This window comes from Drosophila elegans, unplaced genomic scaffold (genome assembly GCF_018152505.1).
Source record: "Drosophila elegans isolate 14027-0461.03 unplaced genomic scaffold, ASM1815250v1 contig_814, whole genome shotgun sequence".
NCBI classification, from domain to species: domain Eukaryota; kingdom Metazoa; phylum Arthropoda; class Insecta; order Diptera; family Drosophilidae; genus Drosophila; species Drosophila elegans.
Genome location: NW_024546167.1, coordinates 4650269 through 4672944, shown reverse-complemented (window position 1 = coordinate 4672944; position 22676 = coordinate 4650269). Strand labels below are relative to the sequence as shown.

The following is a 22676-nucleotide window of genomic DNA, read 5'->3' as shown; positions in this document are numbered from 1 at the left end:
TCGTAAAATGAGGTTCTTAGCCGCTCTAATGTGTTTTTATTTGTGGCTGAGGGAAATCGATGGAGTCCAGCCATGGAGGCGCTGACAGGCCATATGGCACATAGAAAAGACTTGCTATTTTTTGGTGGTCCAACTCTCAACTTGATGGTAACTTTAACATACAACTAGATAATTTTATAATAAAAATACAACCTTTGATTCATTAACGATTTAAATGTTCAAGAAAAACATTAGTGTAAACCTTTTTTTGAGACTATTATTAATGTTCAGTGTAAATATTATCTTCAATTTACTTAAATATGTATATAAATATATTGTTGTAATTAAATTTTTCTGTTGCCAATTTTGTTCCAGATAATGCGAGATAAAAATCTGCAAAATTGTATATTCTTTTCTATAAAAATTAGTTTAGTTATTAAATTGTAGTTATATATATAAGTTAAATGTATAATATTACTTATAAACTACCATAGGGACCTTTATTTTTATTGAAGTGCCGTCAGACTTTTAAGTAATTTGTTTGAAATGTTTGTCTCTGTGGGCACATTCTACATGTGTAAGCAAGAACTGAAGGCATTGACCACTGATGGTCGTTCCCCCAGAAAAGCTATCGTGTATTCCTTGTGGACGCTCATATCTTAACGCTTTTCGTTTATATTCATATAAAGCCACATATGTACATAAGCAGGAGGCTGACTTGGGGGTGGTATTGGTGGGTGGTGGTGGGGTTCTAGCCGGGCTATGAGTATACTATATGATTTTTATTGTTATTGTTTTGTCCTTTTTATGATGTTGCACGTATCGCAGTAACTTTGCCCGAATGCTCGTGCGTACGTGAAGCTTGTGAGTCTTGACTATATCCCACATAAATACAAACACACTCGCAAGCACGTATATAAATAGAAGAAAAATCGAAGGGAAAACGAGAAAAATGAAACAATAACAAAACGAGCGACGCAGTTGAAGTCGCCGCTCAAATAAGCCACCCAACCACCCACCCACCAACGGAAACAGCCTTACCCATACGGTTATAATTGGGTGGCATTGAGGGTGCTGCCGCCCGACTTGGCCTGATTTCACCCCCAAAAACTCGCTTTCTTTTGGGCTTTTCCCCCTCTTTGTTGACTTGCGAGAAGTGTGGTGGTGTGTGTGTGCGTTTTAAGGGCTGTTTCACCCCACTGCGCCCCTTGAGACCCCCATTTCCGCTGTGTTTGTGGTTGTAATTTGAAGCCAAAGACAACAAACGCTCGTAGTCTTGATGGTTTTTTCTTTTCTCCTCAGTGGGGGGGTGTATGCCGCCACGTTATGGATTATGATGATATATACACATAACTTTATGCAATAAGCGCAGGTTCACAAAGCCTTTCCTGTGGTTGGCTGACATGACGGGGTGCTTTTTTGATTGGTCGAGCGAAGCGAACAAATTCATAATTCCTGCGGTCACTTTCATAATTCCCCACCCAAATGGCGTCGTCGCACATTGCGTATGCGCAATATTTTCCAGGGGTTGGAGAGCAGAGAACTTCTGACTAGATTCTAGGTGAGGTCACCCCATTTCCTTTTCCATTTCCACTTTCATCTGGCTATCGGATCCAAAAGGGCGGTGGGGGGTCATAATATTTCCCATTTGACAGGCTGCTCTTCCTATTTCCTGGTACTCCCATTTCATTTTTATTGCTTCACTTCGCTTAAGTTTGCTTTGTTTCCTTTTCACTTGCTTCAGCGGATTATCCCAGGTCCCCCCTGCATCCCCATTGCTGTTATTGGTTTCCACTTTTTATTCCCTTTGAACTGGACACTGCTACATTCTGCCCTTTCCCTTCACTTATGGTCTCAATTTTTTTTTTTATCAAATTCCCCCTTTTTATCTTTTTTATTTGACGAGACTTGTTTAGAAAAAGTAGATTTATTATAGATATTTTATAGTATAGACATTGCAGCACAGAGAAAGAGAAAAATAGAAAAGGAACTTGTGGCTACGTGAAAAACCAATCCAAATATTATAAATAATAAAAGTAAATATAAATATTTTTATTGTTATTATTTTTTATTTAGAATGTAAGCAGAAGTTTGGCCATGATTTGTCTACCCTAAAACATTTTTGAAAACAAGCTTACAGATCTGATTAAAATTTTTTAAAAATTTTTATTAGTTTTATTATACTAAATTTTATTAACTTATGTTATACTTGTACGATTTTCCTTACAAAAATGTACGTTTGCGAGTCGCGCTCTCAGGTGAGTTAAATATTTGTAAGCCATTTTTATTTGTCCGCAAGTTTCTTCTTGCGTCACCTGCCTTTTTGTTAGTCCTTTTTTTTTGTTGCATTTTTTTCACATTTTTATGGCGCAAATTGCTAGAAAAAGAAGCACTAAGAAAAGTGAACGACGCAAAAACAAATTCGCCGCAAACTAAATGTGTTTGTGGTGTTTGATAGCGTCAGCAATGTTGCCGCTTGGGTTGGTCACCCTTTCACCCTTTCACCCACCCACTTTCACCCGCCCACCTTTCCCGAGCCACTTTTCCGCTCTTCTTGAAAGAAAAACGCGAGTGGGAGGAAAGCAGCAGGTGAAGTAAATGGCAAAAAGGAGAAAAATTAATTTTATCCTTTCCATTTCCGTTGTTGCGTGTATCAGTGTGTGCGGTTTTTCCTTTTTCCCCACTCTTTTCACCAGTGTGTGGGTGCTTTTCCGCATATTTTTTTAGTCTTTTTCAGCTTTTGCATTATTTTAACGTGTGCTTTTTTTCTCCCACCTTTAACTTGACTTTTTTTTTCATTTCGTTATAAATCTTGAGGTTGAGCACTCGACTGGACGCCATTTTTTATTTTTCACCTTCAGCCCTAGCCCCCACATCCACCTGGCACACCTCCCCTCCCCCCACACACACACCACCCCCGCCCACGCAGTCGGGCATCGCTTATTTTTCAATTCTGTCAGTTGCGTTGGTCAGAAAATGTCGCTGGGGAGCGGTGGACAGCAGCCTTTTCTCCGATTGCAAAAGTTGAGATGGGGTGTGGGTGTGGGTGAGGGTGTGGGCCCATCCACTGCGGTATATGCTTTATCTGCGAAATAATTTATAGAAGAGCGAACCAAAGTGGACGGAGTAAAGGGTTTCGGTTCCTTATTTATCCTTTTTTCTTAGTTATTTGTGTGGCTCAGTTATTTCATTTTAGATACTGAAATTTGAGTTGGAAGTCTGTATGGGGATGAAAGTGTGATTCCTCGCTGAGGAATGGGATAAGACAGAAACAATCACTTTTATAAATCGAATCAGGATTTTTTTTATATAACCAACTTCCATTTGACACAATATGCATATTATTTCTAACAAAAGAATAGATTTCAGGTTTATTTGAACTCAGATACAGATATTATTTTAATAAAAAAATCCTCATTAATTCTTCAAGTTAGAGTTCCAAAGTTGACAAATTAAAAATACACTCTAATATGGGGAAAATTAGCTGTGCATTGGATTACATGAATTTGTTATTTTTAAAGCATTGCCAAGTAAAAAGTAAAGCTAAGATGTGTCTTGCTTTTTTACTTTGTTATTAATTATTAGTTATTTGGCATATATATATTTGGTAGTTTTTGGATCGGATAAACAGATTTGCATAAAAAATTTGCAGACATTGCTTGTAGAAATGAACTTTATTTTTGAATTCAGTATTTTGTTGTACATTCGGGAGAACGAGAAATGTATAATATAAGATCTGAACTCTTAATGCCTGTGATGGCCATGATGTTCGTGATGTCCATGGTGCTCATGGTGTTCATGATGATGTGGCTCTTGGTGATGCTCGTGATGGTCCGGATATTCATGATGGTTTCCAGGAAAATGACCAGGTCCAACAGGATTGTTTCCGTAACCGGGCTCGTATAGATTTGGCTGTGCTTGTGGACCAAATCCTCCATGTTGCGGAAGTACACCTCCTTGACCAACACCAAATCCACCTTGACCACCGAATCCTACTTGTCCATTGAATCCTCCTTGTGCACCGAATCCTCCCTGTCCACCGAATCCTCCTTGTCCACCGAATCCCCCCTGCCCATTGAATCCACCTTGTCCACCGAATCCGCCTTGGCCATATCCATTTTGAGCCACAACGGTGGCCACCAGCACAAACACAGCAATCTACAAGGTAAGAAATTGAATAGTGAGTATTTTAAATAATTTTTCACCGCGAGGAAACGCACCAGTAATTTCATTTTGCGAGATGATTCAGTACTGAAGTCATTTCAAAAATTCTGTGATATTTATACCAGAAGCCGAAAATGTAGGTAGACAGAAAGACCTGTACCTGAATGCCGATATTAAGTAGGATACCATGTTATCTACATCTCTACCTAAATAAAGGACTTACACAAATAAATATTGTCAACATATGGTTAGAGCGGAGAACTAAATATTCCAGGTTTTTTTGGGACATCAGCTAGGGTTTGCGGGTTTTATTTAACTATTTTTATTTGTAATAAATGTAAAAGCGATACATTGAAGTGAATTCCAAAAATATGGTCAGTTTATTTGCTTTAAGAAACAGAAAAAAGTCTTTGTAAAAATTAATTAAACATGTAGAATTAAAATCCTTTTAAATTACTTTAAGGAATATTTTAAAGGAATATTTTTAAAAGTTTGGGATATATATTTTATAATCGAATTCTCTTAAGGAGTCACGGATTCCTAAGATCAATGATTTCGTATTTATTTCTGCCAGGTATTTGACTGCTTGGGATTTCTTCCTCAGTATTTTGAATTTGGCTGCTGTCGGTGTTACTGGACGCATTGTTACCATTTGGATCGACATTTGGGGTTTCGCTAGGTGGTGCTTGGATCCCGGGATGTGAACTCTGTGGTGGACCGCCTCTGGGGCATCCGCAATAGTGGCAACCACCTCCTTGGTATCCAAAAGGTGGTGGCTGATGGTGAGGAGGTGGCGGAGGATGATGATATCCATGCCAATAGTGCCCTCCACATGGTTGTCCGTCAGCAGGTGGAGAAGGGGGCGGTGGTGGAGGAGGAGGAGGAGCACATCCGTCCCTATAGTGATCACCGCTATGGTGTCCACCAGGAGGTCCATGACCATGCCAACCGTGTCCACCGCGGTGCCCGCCATGATGCGGTCGATGGTGGTGAGGCGGACCTCCTCGTGAGCGGTGTCCTCCTCCAGAAAATCGGCGACAACCCATCTGATCTAGTTCCAAACAAATCTGAAAAGATCATTTATGGTATTAAAAAAATTTCTTGCAATATTATCGCAGTGAATCACCTCACACCAGCAACAATAATAATAAAACAAAAATTTTATGACGCTTTGTCGCTTCCAATCTATCTATAGGTGTATACTATATTTTATAATTCGAAGATTAAAAACTTTTATGTTTGGTAAATAGACGAACAGGCCATATTTAAGTATGTTAAACTGTTTATTTTCAACGTTTCCACCAATCAAAAAAAAAATACAAATGAAAATAAAACTGATTTAAATATATACATACTATATATATTTGGTAAACAATATTTAATAAATTTGTACTTATTATATGTACATTATTCAACCTATCACATACACAATAACAATCACGTTTGACTTTTTTAGTAAACAAAGAGAAGTTTTTAACATAAAGTATTAATGCACATTTTTAATTTCATCATGCATATAAAAGACTTGTATTATCTTATTTACTTGCTCTTACACTTTATACTTCACAGTATTAACGTGATAACAATACGCACAGGTTGGTACTAATCTAAAATACAAATAATAATCAAATAAATGCGAAAAGAACAAAATTAGCAATTTGGGAGAATCTCTACTTTTGAATATGTATTGATATAGAAAGCACAAAGAGCCAACCAGCTGATAATAATCTGCCATTCACAGAAATAGCCGACAGGTGGATACGATCTGGTAACATAAAGCCGCCAAATACAAGTAAATTTAAATAAATAAAAAAAATATTTGTATTTTTGAATTTGACAATATAAATAATATAGTAAATTGTGGTGTTGATTATTATTATTATATCTGCCTTACACTTATTGTGCTTTAATTTGAACAGTTCAAACGGGCATCATAATATTCTGTATTGCCTTCCATAAATAGTTTTGCAAGTTTGTACCTTCAAAAGAAGTACTAACTTTTTCAAAAAATTAAATAGGTAAATATTCGTGGTACTTTTGACGTCACTTAAAAAAAAAACACATTTACTCTTAGTTAAAGTGGGCAAAATTGCGTTAAATTAAAACGGAACAGAAACTCAAAGAGAAATCTGTTCTAACTGAGATAGAGAATATTTTAAAACCGGTACTCTTAAGTCGTAACAAATTGTAATAGCAACACTAGAGTGCGAAAACCCGACTCAAGTCGCAGCTTTTCAATGCAACAACTAGAGTTAAGTTGATGCTTTGATAGAGCGTCAGTTACGATTAAAGATTACAGCAAGATGTTTGGAGGAATTCCAGTGCTCTATTTCTTTGTAGTTTTTGCTACCATATTGTTGCGTAAGTTACAAATCAATCTTTGATATTTGCAAAATTTTTGTATAACTAAAAAGGTGAATAAATTTGGGTCTTTTAATTAATATGTACCTCCTTTCAAAGGTAAATATACATGAAACTATAAACCAGGTTGTGAACTGGATTGAATAAATAAATATATTAAAACTCAATATGATTAACATAGTGTTGCTTGAATTCCAATGGGAAAAGTAAATGAATTTAATTTATTTTATCCAATAAAGCACAAAGAGCTGGCTCAGTTTTTATAATCTTAACTCACATGCGAAGCTATAATTCCCAACTAGTTCTAGGGGTGTAAACTTTCCAATTTACTTAAAATCTATGCCAAGCAGATATACCCAATATATATATTTTCGTTTTTAGAAATTCAGGGAGAGTCGTGTGGATGGTTGAAGGACAGCCAGCTGTTTAATCGAAAGGAAATCACAGAACCGGATGAGTATGCGTGGATTGGTCGCGTGGGCTACGGAGAGTCGAGTAATTTCACCACCGATTTCTACTGCCTGGCGGTGCTGATCCAGCCCCATTTTGCGGTTCTTCCCGCCCACTGTGTGCTGAACCAGGCCAAAGTCGAGGCCACTTTCATCCTTTTCGGGGACTGGCGTGCCAACGGGGACATCGTTGAGGCCGATTGTCGCCTGGAGAAAAGCGGCAGAGTGTGTGCTGTTGCCCCGGAAGCCTACGACATCGAAGAGTTGATAGTGCACCCAAAGTACATGGGTCGGAAGAATCCCAGTTCCATCGACCACGACGTCGCACTGGCCAAGCTGCTGCGAGAGGTGATCTACAGCGACTACGTGGGACCCCTTTGCCTTCCACCACACTTGGAGGACGAGGACGACGACAGTCACATAGCTCAGAAGCTGCCAATGGTGGGTTTCAAGCGGCGGTCCAGGAACCAAACAAATGTGCACAAGGACGATGAGTTTCGCACGAAGGTGGAGGTGCACACGATAGGTCTCAAGTACTGTGGCTCCCTGCAAGACCAGTTGCATCTCTCCAAGAATCACCTTTGCGCCACGGCAGCTGGGCAAATGCTTAATTTTTTCGGATCACCACTGATGGGCATCGAAGTATCGGACGGTGAGCCGTATTTCTTTTTCCTGGTCGGACTTCCTACCTTTGGAAAGATAACAGGTTTCAAGCGCGATACCGCTTTGTTCGTATTCACGCGCATTTCTCCATACGTGGACTGGATTAAAAAAAACACTGGAGACTCGGGCATGACGCCGAAGTAAATATGTGATTGAGCTTTAAGTCCTCTGACGTCATTAGTTCTCGCTGATCAGTGCTCTTGAGCAGTAATAAATGAGATAAACTCAATATTAAAATTTGCCTTAAATTAACTTGCTCATAGTAATACTAAATATATGGCAGCTTAATCTATTGACTATCAATTAACTCGTTACAAACTTACCATTTTCGATAAAGATACTATAAATTGTAGCTTGTTAATAAAAAGTCTTACAAATATATACATATTTTTTGTAATCTGTGGAATGATACAATTGAAAGAATTTCTAAGAATTTACTGTAAGTTGTTAAATAATAAAATCAGACAAATTTAGTCTCGTGGCATCCTTTGTATTTTATAATTCGTGTATTTCCACTTTTAAATTTTATAAAAAGTATTTAAATGTAATCTCTGAAATCTTTCACTTCATGGCTATTATCATGCTTTCTCTTGGCTCCAGGACACAACCCTTTTGTAAAGAAGCGAAACCCGAAGGCATAAAGTTATGTGCGCAACGCTAAAATTTTAATTCCAAATTTAATTTTCAGCCATTTTATTCATTTTGCCCGGATGAGTTTGTCAGAGCGTGTCGCATTCGGAAACCGCTCGCTGGGGAGTGGAGACAAAGAAGACATCTCGAGAAAGGAAACATTTTTTGGCTTATGCCAAAATTACATCAAAAAGCGCTGCGGGTATGTAGGTATGTAGACAGACGTGGCTTATCCCATCTTAGGATTGAGTAGAATGGCAAAAGTGTGAAGATGAAAGTGTGGAAGTGGAAGGGGTCCTGAAGGATTGCGAGTTCCAGGGGCGTGAGGAAATGCCAGGAACCTTGGAGAAATGTTGAGCGGACCGGGAAACGGGGTTGGTGATTGCTATCTTCATAATGACTTTGAAGTGTCAAACAATTTTGGGGAATTATCAACGCCCGCCGTCGTCTTTCGCAAAGGTGAAAATGAAAATTGTACTTTTTGCCCGACTGAAACTTGATGGGGGCCCAACTGAAGATATAATTATAATTTAATTGAAACGAAATTGTCGCTTAAGTCAAGTGGAAGTGGAATGGGACGACGGATTAAGTTGATGGCTGGAGAAGATGCTTTCAAGTTAATATTTTTCCGGGCTAAAAATTCAGCCAGATGCGAGAAACTCAAAGTGAAGAGCTGGTATAAAGTAAGTCAATAAAATACTGGCTAGTCCAGGGTCTCGGTCTCCAACTATTTGCGCACCAATTTAATATGCGACACAGACAAGTTGAAGGAGTACGCAGTAAAAGTTTTCTGAATGATTTGGGCGAAAAAAAAAACCGAAATCCATAGGGTTGTCAAAAGACCATGAAGAGGCAGAAAGAAAAGCGAACAGAACTTTGGCCCAGGTCCGAACAATGTCCGAGGAAAATCAATTTAATTTTTACTCATGTTCATGGTGTGACCCCTCGAAAATCCACAGAAAAAAAAAAATAAATGGGACGAGGCTTGCTGAGCCGCCTGAGGTGGAAATTTCACTTAAGTCACTTTCAACTTTCGCAAGATGCCATCAAAGTTTGCTCTAAAGTTACTGGTCAGTTGATTTTTCCACCTCCTGGGGCGACGGCCATTACAGTCGATATTTACATTTTTCCCAACCCCGGGGAAAACCTTTTCCCGAACACGATCTGCCCCAGAGCTCTTCAAACTTATGAAAAGTTTCGGTGAATTTCTGATGACTCTTTTTTTTTAGCAGGTGTGTTTACATTAAACTTTCAGCGCACGTGTGACAACTTTTTCATCATATACTGTCTACAGTTCTTGCGAAAGTAAGTGGCATTTTAGCAAGTATAAATTGTTCAAGAGTCTTTTACAAGAAGCATTTTTTGTTAACTTAGCTAAGCTTCCACTTTTGATTGATTTATTTTACAAGACTTATGGAGTAACTATTTATTTCTCAAGCAATTTAACCAATAACATTTATTTCATAACATTTAATTCATTGCTGATCATTTAATTTATTTGCATTTATTTATATTTTATTAAATTATTATGCTAACAAAGTCGAGTTTAGTTTTAATAAGGTTCAAAAGAAATTTTGTTGATGTGCATTATGTTATGTTTCGCTATTTTTTTGGTAACTATTTAAGCTTAAACTTTTCTGCTCAAACAATAAATGTCGTTTTGAACAACTTTAGGAGAGTACAATTTTAGTTATAAACAATAAAAAAGTTTTAAAATTTAAAGGTTTTCTCATAGAATATCATAACTTGGTAGAAAAAGCTTCTCCAAGTCTAGAGAATTTGAATCTTTTATGTTGTTTGGCAAACAACCTTAAATCAAATTGTTCCCACTGTGGAAAACAAAATGGTTTACTTGTACTGTATGGAAGATGAAGATGAAATTGGAAAATCTGACCGAGACAGGGGGTAGAAAGGGGTGTGAATGGCGAGGGTGTGGAAGGTGGCTGGCACTTACATGACATGACAATAACTTTGACTTGACCATTCGACCGTTGCTCATATCTGACCATCTGACCATCCTTTCGGGCTGCCCACCACTCCAGATCCTTTGGCTTGTTTGTTTGTGCTGGTGCAGAGGGTGGGTGGCAGCAGACAAAGGGGTCAGGGGGTGTAGAGATGAGTGCAAACCGGCAAGGATGTACAGGTACACACACACGAAATGCTCTTTTTTGGCTCCGATGCGATGGCCGAACAAAGAGAAATATTTATGCGTTGACCAACTTGACCAGCTCGGACTCCACACAGCCATTTCCAATTCAACTCCAACCTCCGGCGGTCCTTGAAAGCCAAAAATTCCAAATTCAAATCCAATTCGAAATCAAAGCCCGGCCAAGGAAGAAATTCCCAAAAGGGGTTGAGTCTGCCAACTGCATGCTTAGTCATTGCTGTTTATGATGAAAAATGTCCAAAATTGCTTTGCCAGCTATATACACTGAAGAAAATGTTAATAATTTTATGATGAATTTATCATAAAATAAAATTTTATGGCACAAATGAATATAAGTTTTGCCAGAAGGGCTTATGATGAAACAAAATTTATTTCAACTAAGCTTTTGATAATAATTTTATGATAAATATATCTAAAAATATTTTGAATGGCAGATATACATTTGTTTTCTGGCTAAAATAGAGCTTACGATAAAAATAAGTAATTACACAAAAGAAATATTATTTTATGCCAAAATAATACAATTTTTTTTATGTGTATCGAAGTGATGTGAGTCGAAGCAAGTCTGCTCGCAGACACATGATGACCTTTTTGGGTCCGACATCGAAAGGGTCAGTCCGAGACAACTCCACTCGAGTTTTACGTTAATATTTAATATTGCGAATAGTTGATTGAAACATTTAGAATTTTCCATGACGGGCACCAGCAGCATCAGAACAACAAATTGCTCATCTCTGCATATCCCAATGCAAGTGCTCGATGTCCCATTTCCTTAGTTGGCTGACTGTGATTTTATTTGGCTATCGGAAATTGAATTGGGAATAATTTAGTAACTGGATTCCACAAGGGAAATGTACACAATATTATTTTCCTATTTTCGATTGTAGTTACCCTAAAAAAAACTAAAGGAACTTACAAAAACGTATGACTTAGTGTAAAATACCAATAAGAATAAACAATTATATTGTATTTTAACTTAATATATGGATAAAACACACCATTTAGAGGACATAAACACAGCTTACTGGGTGAAATTAAAATCCCCGTGTTACATTTATTAAGAAACGAGCGGAAACGAGCAGGTGGTCCTGCTATTGCCGTCACCCATCAGATGGACATAACGATAATTAATAGAATTTGTTCAGGGAATACGTAATGAGGCATCGACTGGGGGACTTGGTGTCCTGCAGACAGGAGCCCAAGGGGGAGCTAGGTTTTCTATTTTTATTATTTTTCGATTTGCAAGGCATTCATTTGGATTTTGTTGTTTTATTATTAACATTTTCATCTGGACTCCGCCATTGGTATTTTCCCTTCTCAGCTTTTCTTGTTTTTCCTTTTTTTTTTTTTTGTTCTTTCAGACAAACAAACTTGAATTTAAATGAGCTGAGAGGTTCGGCTTGCGGGGCACAGCCCGACAGTACGGTAAGTGTAATAAAAATTAACATTAATTTAGAAACAAGAAAATGGGGGAGAATTCATATGACACGAAAGGGAGAATGTTGAGGAATTTTAACAAGAAAAATATGTAAATAGTCTCGTAATAAAAACATCCTGGCCCTCGACCCCAGTCCTCCCTAACCTACAAGCACACTTATCTGCAAATATAAATTTTATGAAACATTCCCCGAAAGAAAAAAAATCGCTGCAAAGGAATTAAAATGGGAAAAAGTATAAGGAAACACAAAATAAAAAATCAAGTGAGAAAAAATAAAAAGCCAGCAAAGAAAACGGAATGAGGCCCAAGGCCTGAGGGGGGGGCCACAAGTTATATCCCTGCAGGACATTATTTTAAATACTAATCCGCATCAGTTTTCATTTGAGTTTTCTTCTCGACCCTGACTCCCTCTCGCTCCACCGTTCGCTGTGCCCCGGAAAATCGTCGCTGTCCCACTCCGACGCTTTTCCCCTCCGCTTTTCACGTTTCGCCTGTCTGGCTGCCATCTTTGTTTGCGTTTGTGTCGTTACATAAATTCAGATGTTATCCTAAATGCGCAGCATGCACGTTATTAAAATAGCGGCAAAGCAGGCGAAATTCGCAGGCATTTGGAAATAAAGCAAGTGGATTGGTATAGCCAAAGTTCCCGACTGTGTGATACCTTTATTCTTTTGCTATCATTAGATAAACACAAACTCTATTTTAAGTACAATTAACGACAGAAAATCGTCTATATTAATACCAATTTAACATTTTTTTTTCCAAATGAAATGACATGCTATTTTTATATTTTTATGAAAATTGCTATATTTAGTATTGAAAGTATTAAAATAAAGAGAACATTCGAAATTTTCTCTGGATGGGTTGTATCCTGACTAAATTCGTGTGCAGGGTGTTTAGTCAGTTTTAGTTTTGTTTATAATCATATTTGAACAGAGAAATCTGGCATTTTGTCAGCAGTGCGTATACATAATCTTAGATTTTAAGGAATTTAATGATGCTTCAAAATAATTTTGCATTATAATTTAAATAAGTTTTACCGCTAAATCTGTATGTATCTTGAATTTATTAACTTGTTTTATTGTGATTTTGCATTCGACTAAATAAATATTATTTTTTAGAATCGGAACTAATATGTTCCGCTTTATTATCCGGTTATTTAAGAGTTAGCTATTTTCAACGATTTGGTTTTAAACAAAGCCCCCAGTAACCAGCATGTACGCCCAATTCCACAAAACGTTTAACGGCGGGGGAAGGATACCCAATTTATTTCTTTGTTCAACTGCTAGCGCTCGCCTAATCCAAAATTGTGGTTAAGTGGGGGGGTACGGAAGTTACATTCGAATCAGCAGTCGATAATTGCATGACCATATTTAGCAGGTTAGTTTTAGGTTTTCCAAAAATGGTGAGATAAATGCAGAGTGTTCGAAAATGAATGAAACCATGAAAAGGTTGGCTTAAAATAGTATGAGAATGCTGAGGTTTCGGGGGAACAAAGCCATTATGGTTTTGAAAAACTATGAACTCGAGCAAATAAGTACGAAATATATTCCTTATTAGTTTTAATGTAATGGAAAATGTTCTGCTACTTTATAAAGTAGTCCTCTGTAAGGATATAGTTATACTTTTGCACAATACAATTTCTGCTTCTTAAAGTTTATGCTTTTTAAACTTTTTAAGGGTTCTAATTACATTTAGTACAGCTAAGTATGTAAGGGCTTAAAGTCTTTCCCTTTTAATTACTTTCGAATAACAGGCAAATACCAAGCGATCTTACTATGTAACCCTATTTTTTGTTTGTTTTTTTTCCCGGTTGGGTTTCTTTGAGAAATTGGACAAAGCAAAACCAAACCTAGACCTAGAACCCAGACCCAAGAAAGGAAAAACCCAAATGAAAATGCAATTTTATTTATTGTTATGTACAAATGCTTGCTACTTTTTTGTTTTTTTCTTAGCTCACGCCGAGCTTATGTAAATTTATTTATTTTGCGTAATTTTTCTTGTTTTTACAGAAGAATAAATTCGCCTTGTTGGCCGCCACCAGCCAGTCCCAGCCCCCTTTGGGCAGAAAAAAAATTTAATTAGAATAAAAAGAGGCAGCGCAACCAAAGGAAAAGTGAGAGAGCAAGGCACAAAATTAAAATGAAATGAGGAAGCTGGTAAAAAATGAAAAAGAAAAATTGTTGCCAAGCCGAGTGCCCAGCAAGGGGAAGGATTTCGAGGGTCTGCGTGGTCCTGCTCCTGATTCGCTGTACTCTTCGTTCGTAATAAGGCAAAAGTTGTGCAATTTTCATGTGTAGCTGACAGTCGACGCCAACATTTTGTAATGAGCTGCCGGCCTCTGCTGAAGGGTCAGCAGGGGGGTCAACCGGGGGGTCAACGGAGGGTCAGTGCTGTCAGTGGACAAAGGTTGCCACTTGGCCGCCATGTCGTGTCCGCGACTTTGACTTGAGGGAATTTCCCTCACACTGGGGCTGCATCGTAAATTATAAACAATAAAATTGTAAAAATAAGCTCAACTGAAAAATAAGAGAATTCCGCCGGAAAAAAGGGGCTGAGGGAGTGGTTAGACCCTGTCAGCAGAGCGGCTTAATTGCATACTTGGTTTATGACTTTATATGCCAAACAAGATACTGTTGGTTACTCCACAATGTAAGTCCACACAGGAATAAAAATATTTTTCGCTTTGCCTTGAGAAACATTTGGTTACATATTAAATATGTTATCTTAAAACTCATAATTAATTAAAAACACCTATATTTTAATATTTATATTATATATTTACTATTTTTATAAAAAAAATTTAACAAATAATGAACTAATAGCAGTCAATACCAAAAATACAACGCCAAAAAAAAAACACAATTTATAAAAGTTTAACAAGGATACATGATCCCTTTTTTCTTTAGCACATTATTATTCTACGTCCTCAAATACAACGAGGCTGAATAAGTCTTATCAAATTTAAAGTTTCAAGAGGAACATAATTGCTTTTTTATGCATATTTAAATCAAAGTGATAAATGGTAATTGGCATAAGCGACATAAAAAATTAAAACAATTTTTATTTGTATGTCAATTGTTTTTAAAATTCTTATTACAAAAACATAATTATTCTTATACTTTTTAAATTAGTAGACCAGTTCACAACAGTCAGTAAGCAAGCCCAAAATTAAATAAAACAATGTGTGATGAAAATGTGTATTGCCATCTATGATAACCCTATGTATCCTACTTACTTTTATGATTAAATTTTCCCAGTGCTTACATTTGCCTGGCATTCACATGATGTCGCTCAATTATGGGGAGCTTTACGTGCTTTAGTTTGACTCAAATTTAATTACATCGTATTATGGAATTTATATGACATCCACCCGGTCACACATATCCACTTGCCATGGCATCCTCTCCGTCACTTTTGGTCTTTTGGGTTGGTATGGGATTAATTATGATGTGCCCTAAGTTGCTCGCTCGGTTTAAATGAAATGTAATAATTTTCGTTGAAGGATTTTAATTTGGAATTTGAACATTGTACGCACCATAAATATCCAACTTTGGGGATGCCACAGAGAACGGAATGTTCTCTGTCTCTAACCAGGACATCATGAACTCGGGTTGTCAACACTCAGTAATTCTTTGAATCACCTGCCAATGTGGCCTACTAATATTAACGATATTTTGCAGGTATTCCGTTTGTTACGTTTCCATTGCAATGATATGAAAATATTTTAGCATAATCCAATTGTTCTCAGCTCCGACTTCCGAGAACTACGCCAAGTCGAATAATAAAGTACCTTTGATCGGTTCTCTCTTTGCTAACTTGTGGGTGTGAAAAAGAAAACAGCATTTAAGAGCACATCAACATATTTTTAAATGAAATGCTTTATCGAGTTATTTGCTCTCAGTTGCCGCTGAAATTCAACGAAGTGAAAAAATGTAAACAAACGCAGCTCAAGTTTTTTTTGAAAAAGTGTCAAACCCACTCTAAAGCCCACAAATCGCGAAAAACTGTGTTTGTTTGTTCATTCAATATCTATCAACTCAAAATAAAATGTATCAAGCCGAACCATTAAATAAACATACTGATAATAATAATTGAAATACATATTTACCTTATTTGCTTCTCTTAACAATTTCGAACATCTTAAGAGAAACACCTTTGGATAAAGAGAACACAAGTTCATTTACGGGAAGAGTCCAAAAGTGCAGTAACTTATCTTTCGGTTGATAACCCGGCAACGATTTTCAGAGAGCAGATTATATGAGCTTTTTTGGCTCTTTTCTTTCCAGTTTTGCGTAGTTTTCGCGAATTACTGGAAGCGTGAACATCGTTGTGCTATTGAACAATTACATTAATAAAAAAAAAGTCTAATAAATCAAGTGTTAAGAAAATGGTACACAAAACGATCTTAAATTTGAACCATTTTTGTTATTATGAGTTATTTAACCAAATGAAAATCAGCTGTGAAACATCAAGTACAGCCCGTACACTCGCAGAAATAAAATACAAAGATTTAATTAATTTCTTAGCTTGCCGCAGACAGTTTCGAGATCTGTTCTATGAGTGGGATAAGGATTTTTATAAAAGTTTATTTTTACTTTATCTGAGCTCTACAAGTTACATAAATATCGACTTTGCCGAAATGTACACACGTCTACAAAATATCCCCGCAAAGGAAAAGGATGGCTATTGGAAATCCGTTAGTTTTGCTATTGAAGAGAATGAAAACCTGACCAGTGTCGAGTTGCGATATACACCACAGAATTATAATTGTGAACACATTGAGGTGTTTCAACTCGTAATGAATCAGCTGAAGAGGAAAAAACGTTTAAACGTATTGAAAATGCATATTTCTGGTGAGCTAATACAAATAAATACCACTATACCTTATATAAGTAAATACCTATGCATATATACTAAACTCTATACTGTTAATCAGGATCAGCAGGCGGTAGATATAGTATTATCTTTATTATCGTTTAGCGAAACTATAGGTTAAAGGTGAGTGGCAGGAAATAGATATTTTTATACCCGTTATTCGTAAAGTAAACTAGAAGCGTATTTTGTATTAGCTTATAACTTTGTAACAGGTAGAAGAAAGAGTTGGAAACGTTTAAACGTTCACACATAAAAAAGTTTAATGTCGAACCATAATTTCTGCAAATATTATATTACTAAATTAAGTTTAACATATATTATTGCGTCATCGATAGCAGATTGAAATATCTAACAACCAGATGGCGCTGTTTTTTTGTTTGTTGCCGCTCCCACAGAACTGCAAGTGGCGCCATCTGTTAAGGACACAATTGTTTTGAAACGCTTATTGACAGTCGTAGTACTCAACTATATCTTTCGTATTGATTTGTCTGATTTCCGTTTATATAGGTTACACCGTTGAAGACCTTACGGGATTTGGGAATCTCAAAAAGCTATTCCTGGATGCTCGAGTAAATTTGGATGAGTTGAGCAGATGCTGCAGCAATAACCCCAACTTGTGGGATCTTACAGTCCTTAATGGCGAATCGGCGGGACGTCGTTTGGCCGAGATCACACCGCATTGCAGCCAAGTTAGCAGGTTTAAATTCAATATGAATACGGATGGTGATGCCACAAAATACGCTCCATTGGCCAAAATGACCAGCCTCGAAGAGTTGAATATTAGTGGAGTTCATATGCAGGGAACGTTGCAGACACTTTTTAGAGCATTCTCCAGGAAGACTACCAAGCTTCTCAGAAAATTATCCATAGAGGATGCTCTCATAGACTTAGAGGAGACCAAGGCCTTGTCTCAGATTAGATCGTTAAACGAACTAAGGTGTGGATTTCTGGATTCTCAAGATATTGAACATACGTCTTACCTGAACTTAAAACCCTTTTCCCAACTGATTTACCTGAACGTTCTAGAGGTACTTTCAAAACACGATATCAGAAGTATCTCAGAGCAAATTTTCAGCATATTAAAGCTGTCTCAAGGAAAGATGAAAATACTTTTGACAGACTGTTTAATAAATTGGGATCCCAAGGGTAATCTGCAACTTTTTCTCAATAACGTGAATGCCTCTGATTATGGAGCCCTGCTCATGTTGCCAAAATTAAAAAACCTTGAAATAAACGGCTCTCATAATCCAGGTTCTCTTGTAGAACTTTTCAAAAAGTTCGCGTTGTGTCAGTCGTCGATTTTAATAATAAAAGCGATTAACCCATTTGGTTGGGCTTATGAAACCCTACGTGATAGAGGCTGGCAGTTCAGACCTCCAATGGTTCCAGTGATTAACGCCCAAGAAACTAGAGCCCTGTCGACTTGTAGGAAATTGAAAAAGTTAGTCTGTGGATTCTCCGATACCGAGAACATAGATCTTCTACATAATCTTTTAGAACTCGAAGATCTAACCATTACCAGTAAGCCATCGAAAGGATCACTACAGAATCTTTTTTCCGCCCTGGCTTCAAGGGTACCCTTTTCAACCCTTCAATATTTTCGGCTTTTCGAAGGAGCGATCAATACTCAGGAGGCTAGGGAGCTGACCCAAATAAGATCTTTGGTGCAGTTGCAGTGCGGCTTTGAAAACGCTCAGGACATCGGGAAATTCGCAGACCTAGCTAAAGAAAATCTAAAGGTGCTTAGCATTACCTCGCTACAAAACTTCCACGAAACTTCGCATGGTATACTCAAAGTTTTACAGGCCTCCGAAAGCAAAATGTTCTTCTCCACCAGGGACATTATAATAAAGTCTGACCGCTGTCTAAATTTCCTAGGCCTTCAAATGAGTATTACCGAAAGATACACAGATGATAGCCGGCTAGTTGCCCTGGCCAATGTTGAGTGGGTAGAAAACCTTGGAATAAGCATTAAACGAGGCAATTTAGGAAAACTATTTAACGCCATAGCAATGAGAGATAATAACCGACTGAAGAAAATTGTAATAAGCGACGGGTCTCTCGATTTTAATGAGACACTTGAATTAGCCAATATGAAATCTCTAAAAGAGTTTAATGGCACATTGACAGACGCACTGAGCATCGAACACTTAAAGCATTTAACTTACCTCGGACTTGGTAATTCCTTTGGCAACAGTTTTCCAGAGAGTATTGTTGACATTTTTAATTCTGTTAAGGAAGAATTAACCATAAGTCTGGGGGGAGAAGAAATAAGTTTTAACCAGACTACTGGCCGGTTAACACTGTGTAACGCATTTGCGAAACATTCTCCCAAAATGGCCAGAGACATCACTCCACTAGCAAGCGTTAAGAACTTAAAGTCAGTTCGAATTTCGGGAGCTAGAAAAGTTAGATCACTCCAATCTTTTTTGGCCCAACTAGCCACAAGGCAAAGTCCGTCTCTTCGCGAGGTGATAATGGAAACAAGAAATGATGAAATTGAGTCTGGCGTTTTGAAGTTAAGCACTTTGGAGTTCAGGGAAGTGGCATCCATCAAGTCTCTAAGGACTCTTAAATGCGGCTTCTCGGACGCAATGGACCTTGAATTACTGGCTGGCTTACCGGAACTAAACTATTTAGTTGTTGGCTTCGATCAAGAGGATGTTTTGAAAGGCCTCCTCAGGAAACTCTCACTGAATGACATTTCAGTTCCAGACGAGTTGCCTGCTCAAGGCATAGTGGGATTTAAAATACGATTGCACCAAATTTTTCTTAAGGAAATGATAATTTTGAAGGATAAGGGGAATCCTTTCCTTGTGGAGCTGTTCAAGATGTTGGCCTTGGTAAGCGGATCAAACCTACAGAGTTTGATACTCAAAGGTGCACCCATCAGCCAGGAGGAAGCCGAAGAAATTTCAAAAATAAAGTCATTGCAGAGACTTATTTATAGATTTGGAAAATTAAAAGACATTAGAGGTCTCTTGCGGTTAAATGAATTGACAACTCTCATTATTGGATGCAGAAATGCTCATATGGCATATCCTGAAGAGTACGATGAGGTCGAAACTTTGATGACTCGAATTCCAGAACACGTTTCGCGAGATCTTCTGTCATCACATTTTAGGGGTCTCGTGGGCGTGGCTCAGCACTTGGACCGCCAAAGATTGCTGATTGAGTTGCCAAAGGAGGTGTGTTCCCTAAAATTGATATTTGAACCATTGCCTGCAGGTTTGACACACCAGCTCCAGGAACTGATCATAACCTACAGGTATCTAGTCTTCGAAGAGGCCCAAAGGATTGCTCAAATCGCATCATTGAGAAGGCTTAGGTGTGGACTCCGAGATGCCATTAGCTTTACCGTTTTGTCAAACCTCACTCAACTTGAATGCTTGGAAATCAAGTCGGATCCAATGTTCATGGAGATATCTGATTACCTGGTGCTATGTTTCAAGGAATGTCCGAAGCTCCAGTCCATCGACTTGCACTTTAATCCTCGAGTGCAGTTTATCAGTGCTGATTTTACGCAGCGCGCAATCGAAGCACTGAAATCAGTTCGAGATCCAAAGCATCGAAGTCCACTGAGGCTCAGCTGTTTCGTTAGTCAGGTTTTTATTGAACCGGTAAGCAGAAATACCACGCATCATAAGAATTCACGTAATAAATAAATGTCCTTCTTGTTATTTCAGAAATCTTTCAGCGATGAGCAGTATTTAAATCTATCCATTAAGGAATACCAGGAAGATAAGGTTCTATGGATATATTATAAAGACCATCAATCTGTTTAAAAATGTATCAAAATGTTATAGCTTTTAGGGCTAAGAAAGATACATTATTTGGATAGATGTATTATAATACTATGGTATTTTCCAATCGAAGTAAAGAATAGATTAGAGAAGTGCATGTTTGTTCACTTTGGACCCACACAATACTTGAAAGTAGTCTTTTAACATATTTATTCTTGAATCTTCTTGAATCAAACTATTATTTGGTTTTATTTTTATTTATCATCGTTAGTAGATAAACATATTTTACCTTAAGGTAATAGTTGGATCATTACATTCATTGTCACCAGCATATATAATTATACATATGTTTTTTTGCAATTCTAAAAAATGTTAAAAATTGGTAATGTTTTATATATTTTATATATTATTCCTTTGTCTGCACATTTGTGTGCGGTTCTGCCAGACTACTACGTAGTTAGCTCTGGGCTCTCGGGTAATGAACATGGGCCGAAAATAAAAACTAAGGCACATTTCTAGCAAGCACAGCAATAAATGGCATAATGAAGGAATTAATGAATGGACGAGGACCAAGGATGGGAGCAGAGGTGGTGGCAAGGGGGGACGAACTTATGCAAATGCAAATGAAAATTAATTTAATCCGCAGTACGAGTAAATTTTCCATTTTAATTTAATTACATGGACACTGCCTACGTGAGCGACAGCTAACCAAAGACAGAAAAAAGGAAATCAAATAAAAAACGGACACTTTTAAGCAACCATTTTTTGCCTTCAGCTGCCGAGCTTTCTTTTTTTGAGGTGGGCGGATGGGTGGTGGGGTGGTGTCCTAACTATGAAATGCTCGTGTGTCCACTTAAAGCCAATTGGGCAATTATTTTAAGCCGCAACGGTCATTTAGTCCGAATGCGGAAATTATGAAGGTTCCGGCCTTGGGGCTTGGGGCAATTAATTGGGGGCGATTTTCGGAAGTCTTTGCTTATGAAATTAAAATGCAATTTTCATTAAATCGGCGCATCGTTGTCCCCAGCATCGTTGTCCCTCAACTGTGTTCGCCTTATATAATTATCCATTTTGCCTACAAGAGCTGCTCGCTAATAGCGAAATAAGCCCGGACCGGACAGGCCAAAAAAGAAATGAGCCCGTCAGACGGCCAGGGAAAATCGGGACATTGCCAACGGGCAGATGAGGAGCAAGTCAAAATAACAAATTAATTAGCAAAAAAGCAATTATTCCTTCGTTCCTGCGTTCTTTGCGCTCTTGAATCCATTTGCATTGAGCCCAATTGAATGGGAAATTACATTGCAAAGCAAGCCTGAATATTAACAGTATAAAGGTCAGTATAGACAGCTGAGAAATAAATCCTTATTTCTCTATATTGTATATGGTATAGTGGAGTATATTTTAAATATCTGACTTGCTATAAATAGTTATACATCAATTTTAGGTTTTTTTTTATTGTCGTTTTAAAAAGAATGCACTTAAAATGATTTTTACACCAATTATTTTGATATGTAGCTGACTAATATTCTTTTTTAAAAGACTCTCAATTCATTTCGATTTTGAGACTACTAATTCATTAATTTGTTTTAAGAATATAAATCATTTATAGTGAAATTTATTGCAGTTAAATATTATTTTAAATACTTTTGTTATACACACATAGTTATCAATAAAAAAGTTCTAAATATATGGTGAATGTAGCTAATAAATACTCTTCAAAGTAACTATTACAACTCCCCATTTTACGAGGGAAAGCGATTAAGGTAAGTCGTTGGCCACCCCTTCACCCACACAGGGGTTAATGTACTAACGGTAACATAAGCATAAACAGATTAGAAGGCACATAACATTGTCCACTCTTTATGGCCATATATGTATGTGTAGATATGTATATATATAGAACGAGCCATTCCATCCCACAACATGCCATTCGAACTGGACATTGGGGATGGGCTCGAAACATTGCAAAGTGGAAGAGGACATTATGTAAGAAAAATGCTAAATAAGCGCTTAATGCATAATCTGTACCGAGGCATTACACACATAAAAAACAGGGGTTACTCGTGCGCCAGCTCACGAACCCCATTCCAGACCCCATCCCCGCCGCCCACTGACCATTTCCCCGATCCACTGACAACGGTTGGGCCGACTCCGGACTGGCCCAGCCAGATATGGCCATAATGTATGACTGCCATTTTATATGC

The 22676-nt window shown here is 37.6% G+C and overlaps 4 protein-coding genes across 7 annotated transcripts; 2 read left to right on the top strand and 2 right to left on the bottom strand.

Moving 5' to 3' along the window:
- Positions 1 to 3634: 3634 nt before the first annotated feature.
- On the bottom strand, positions 3635 to 4407 carry LOC108138179 (protein spalt-accessory). The gene is made up of 2 exons (XM_017260290.2): positions 4200 to 4407; positions 3635 to 4137 (listed from the first exon to the last, which is right to left on the bottom strand). Exons 1-2 carry the CDS (start codon positions 4209 to 4211, stop codon positions 3724 to 3726), a joined length of 426 nt encoding a protein of 141 aa, XP_017115779.1. The 5' UTR covers positions 4212 to 4407; the 3' UTR covers positions 3635 to 3723.
- An 87-nt stretch (positions 4408 to 4494) lies between these two features.
- On the bottom strand, positions 4495 to 5805 carry LOC121467882 (histidine-rich glycoprotein). Of its 3 annotated transcripts, none has more exons than XM_041710513.1 (2): positions 5697 to 5805; positions 4495 to 5210 (listed from the first exon to the last, which is right to left on the bottom strand). In XM_041710513.1, exon 2 carries the CDS (start codon positions 5187 to 5189, stop codon positions 4674 to 4676), a length of 516 nt encoding a protein of 171 aa, XP_041566447.1. In that variant the 5' UTR covers positions 5190 to 5210; positions 5697 to 5805; the 3' UTR covers positions 4495 to 4673. The 3 variants fall into 3 exon arrangements, with proteins under 3 accessions (XP_041566447.1, XP_041566448.1, XP_041566449.1); XM_041710514.1 differs by having other exon boundaries at positions 5687 to 5783; XM_041710515.1 differs by having other exon boundaries at positions 5737 to 5754.
- Positions 5806 to 6412: 607 nt separating this feature from the next.
- On the top strand, positions 6413 to 7995 carry LOC108138338 (phenoloxidase-activating factor 1-like). The gene is made up of 2 exons (XM_017260507.1): positions 6413 to 6504; positions 6886 to 7995. The coding sequence occupies exons 1-2, from the start codon at positions 6447 to 6449 to the stop codon at positions 7758 to 7760; spliced, it is 933 nt and encodes a 310-aa protein (XP_017115996.1). The 5' UTR covers positions 6413 to 6446; the 3' UTR covers positions 7761 to 7995.
- An 8181-nt stretch (positions 7996 to 16176) lies between these two features.
- On the top strand, positions 16177 to 20657 carry LOC108138130. Of its 2 annotated transcripts, XM_041710568.1 has the most exons (4): positions 16194 to 16244; positions 16381 to 16707; positions 17237 to 20349; positions 20416 to 20657. In XM_041710568.1, the coding sequence occupies exons 2-4, from the start codon at positions 16494 to 16496 to the stop codon at positions 20512 to 20514; spliced, it is 3426 nt and encodes a 1141-aa protein (XP_041566502.1). In that variant the 5' UTR covers positions 16194 to 16244; positions 16381 to 16493; the 3' UTR covers positions 20515 to 20657. The 2 variants fall into 2 exon arrangements, with proteins under 2 accessions (XP_041566501.1, XP_041566502.1); XM_041710567.1 differs by having other exon boundaries at positions 16177 to 16707.
- Positions 20658 to 22676: the final 2019 nt, after the last annotated feature.

Bases quoted from the DNA above. Each gene is read 5' to 3' on its own strand.
- LOC121467882 (XM_041710513.1), bottom strand. From the start codon at position 5,189: ATGGGTTGTCGCCGATTTTCTGGAGGAGGACACCGCTCACGAGGAGGT.
- LOC108138338 (XM_017260507.1), top strand. From the start codon at position 6,447: ATGTTTGGAGGAATTCCAGTGCTCTATTTCTTTGTAGTTTTTGCTACC. The intron at 6,505-6,885 runs GTAAGTTACAAA...TTTCGTTTTTAG, and splicing joins TTTTGCTACCATATTGTTGC to AAATTCAGGGAGAGTCGTGT.
- LOC108138130 (XM_041710567.1), top strand. From the start codon at position 16,242: ATGGTACACAAAACGATCTTAAATTTGAACCATTTTTGTTATTATGAG. The intron at 16,708-17,236 runs GTGAGCTAATAC...CCGTTTATATAG, and splicing joins ATTGAAAATGCATATTTCTG to GTTACACCGTTGAAGACCTT. The intron at 20,350-20,415 runs GTAAGCAGAAAT...TTGTTATTTCAG, and splicing joins GTCAGGTTTTTATTGAACCG to AAATCTTTCAGCGATGAGCA.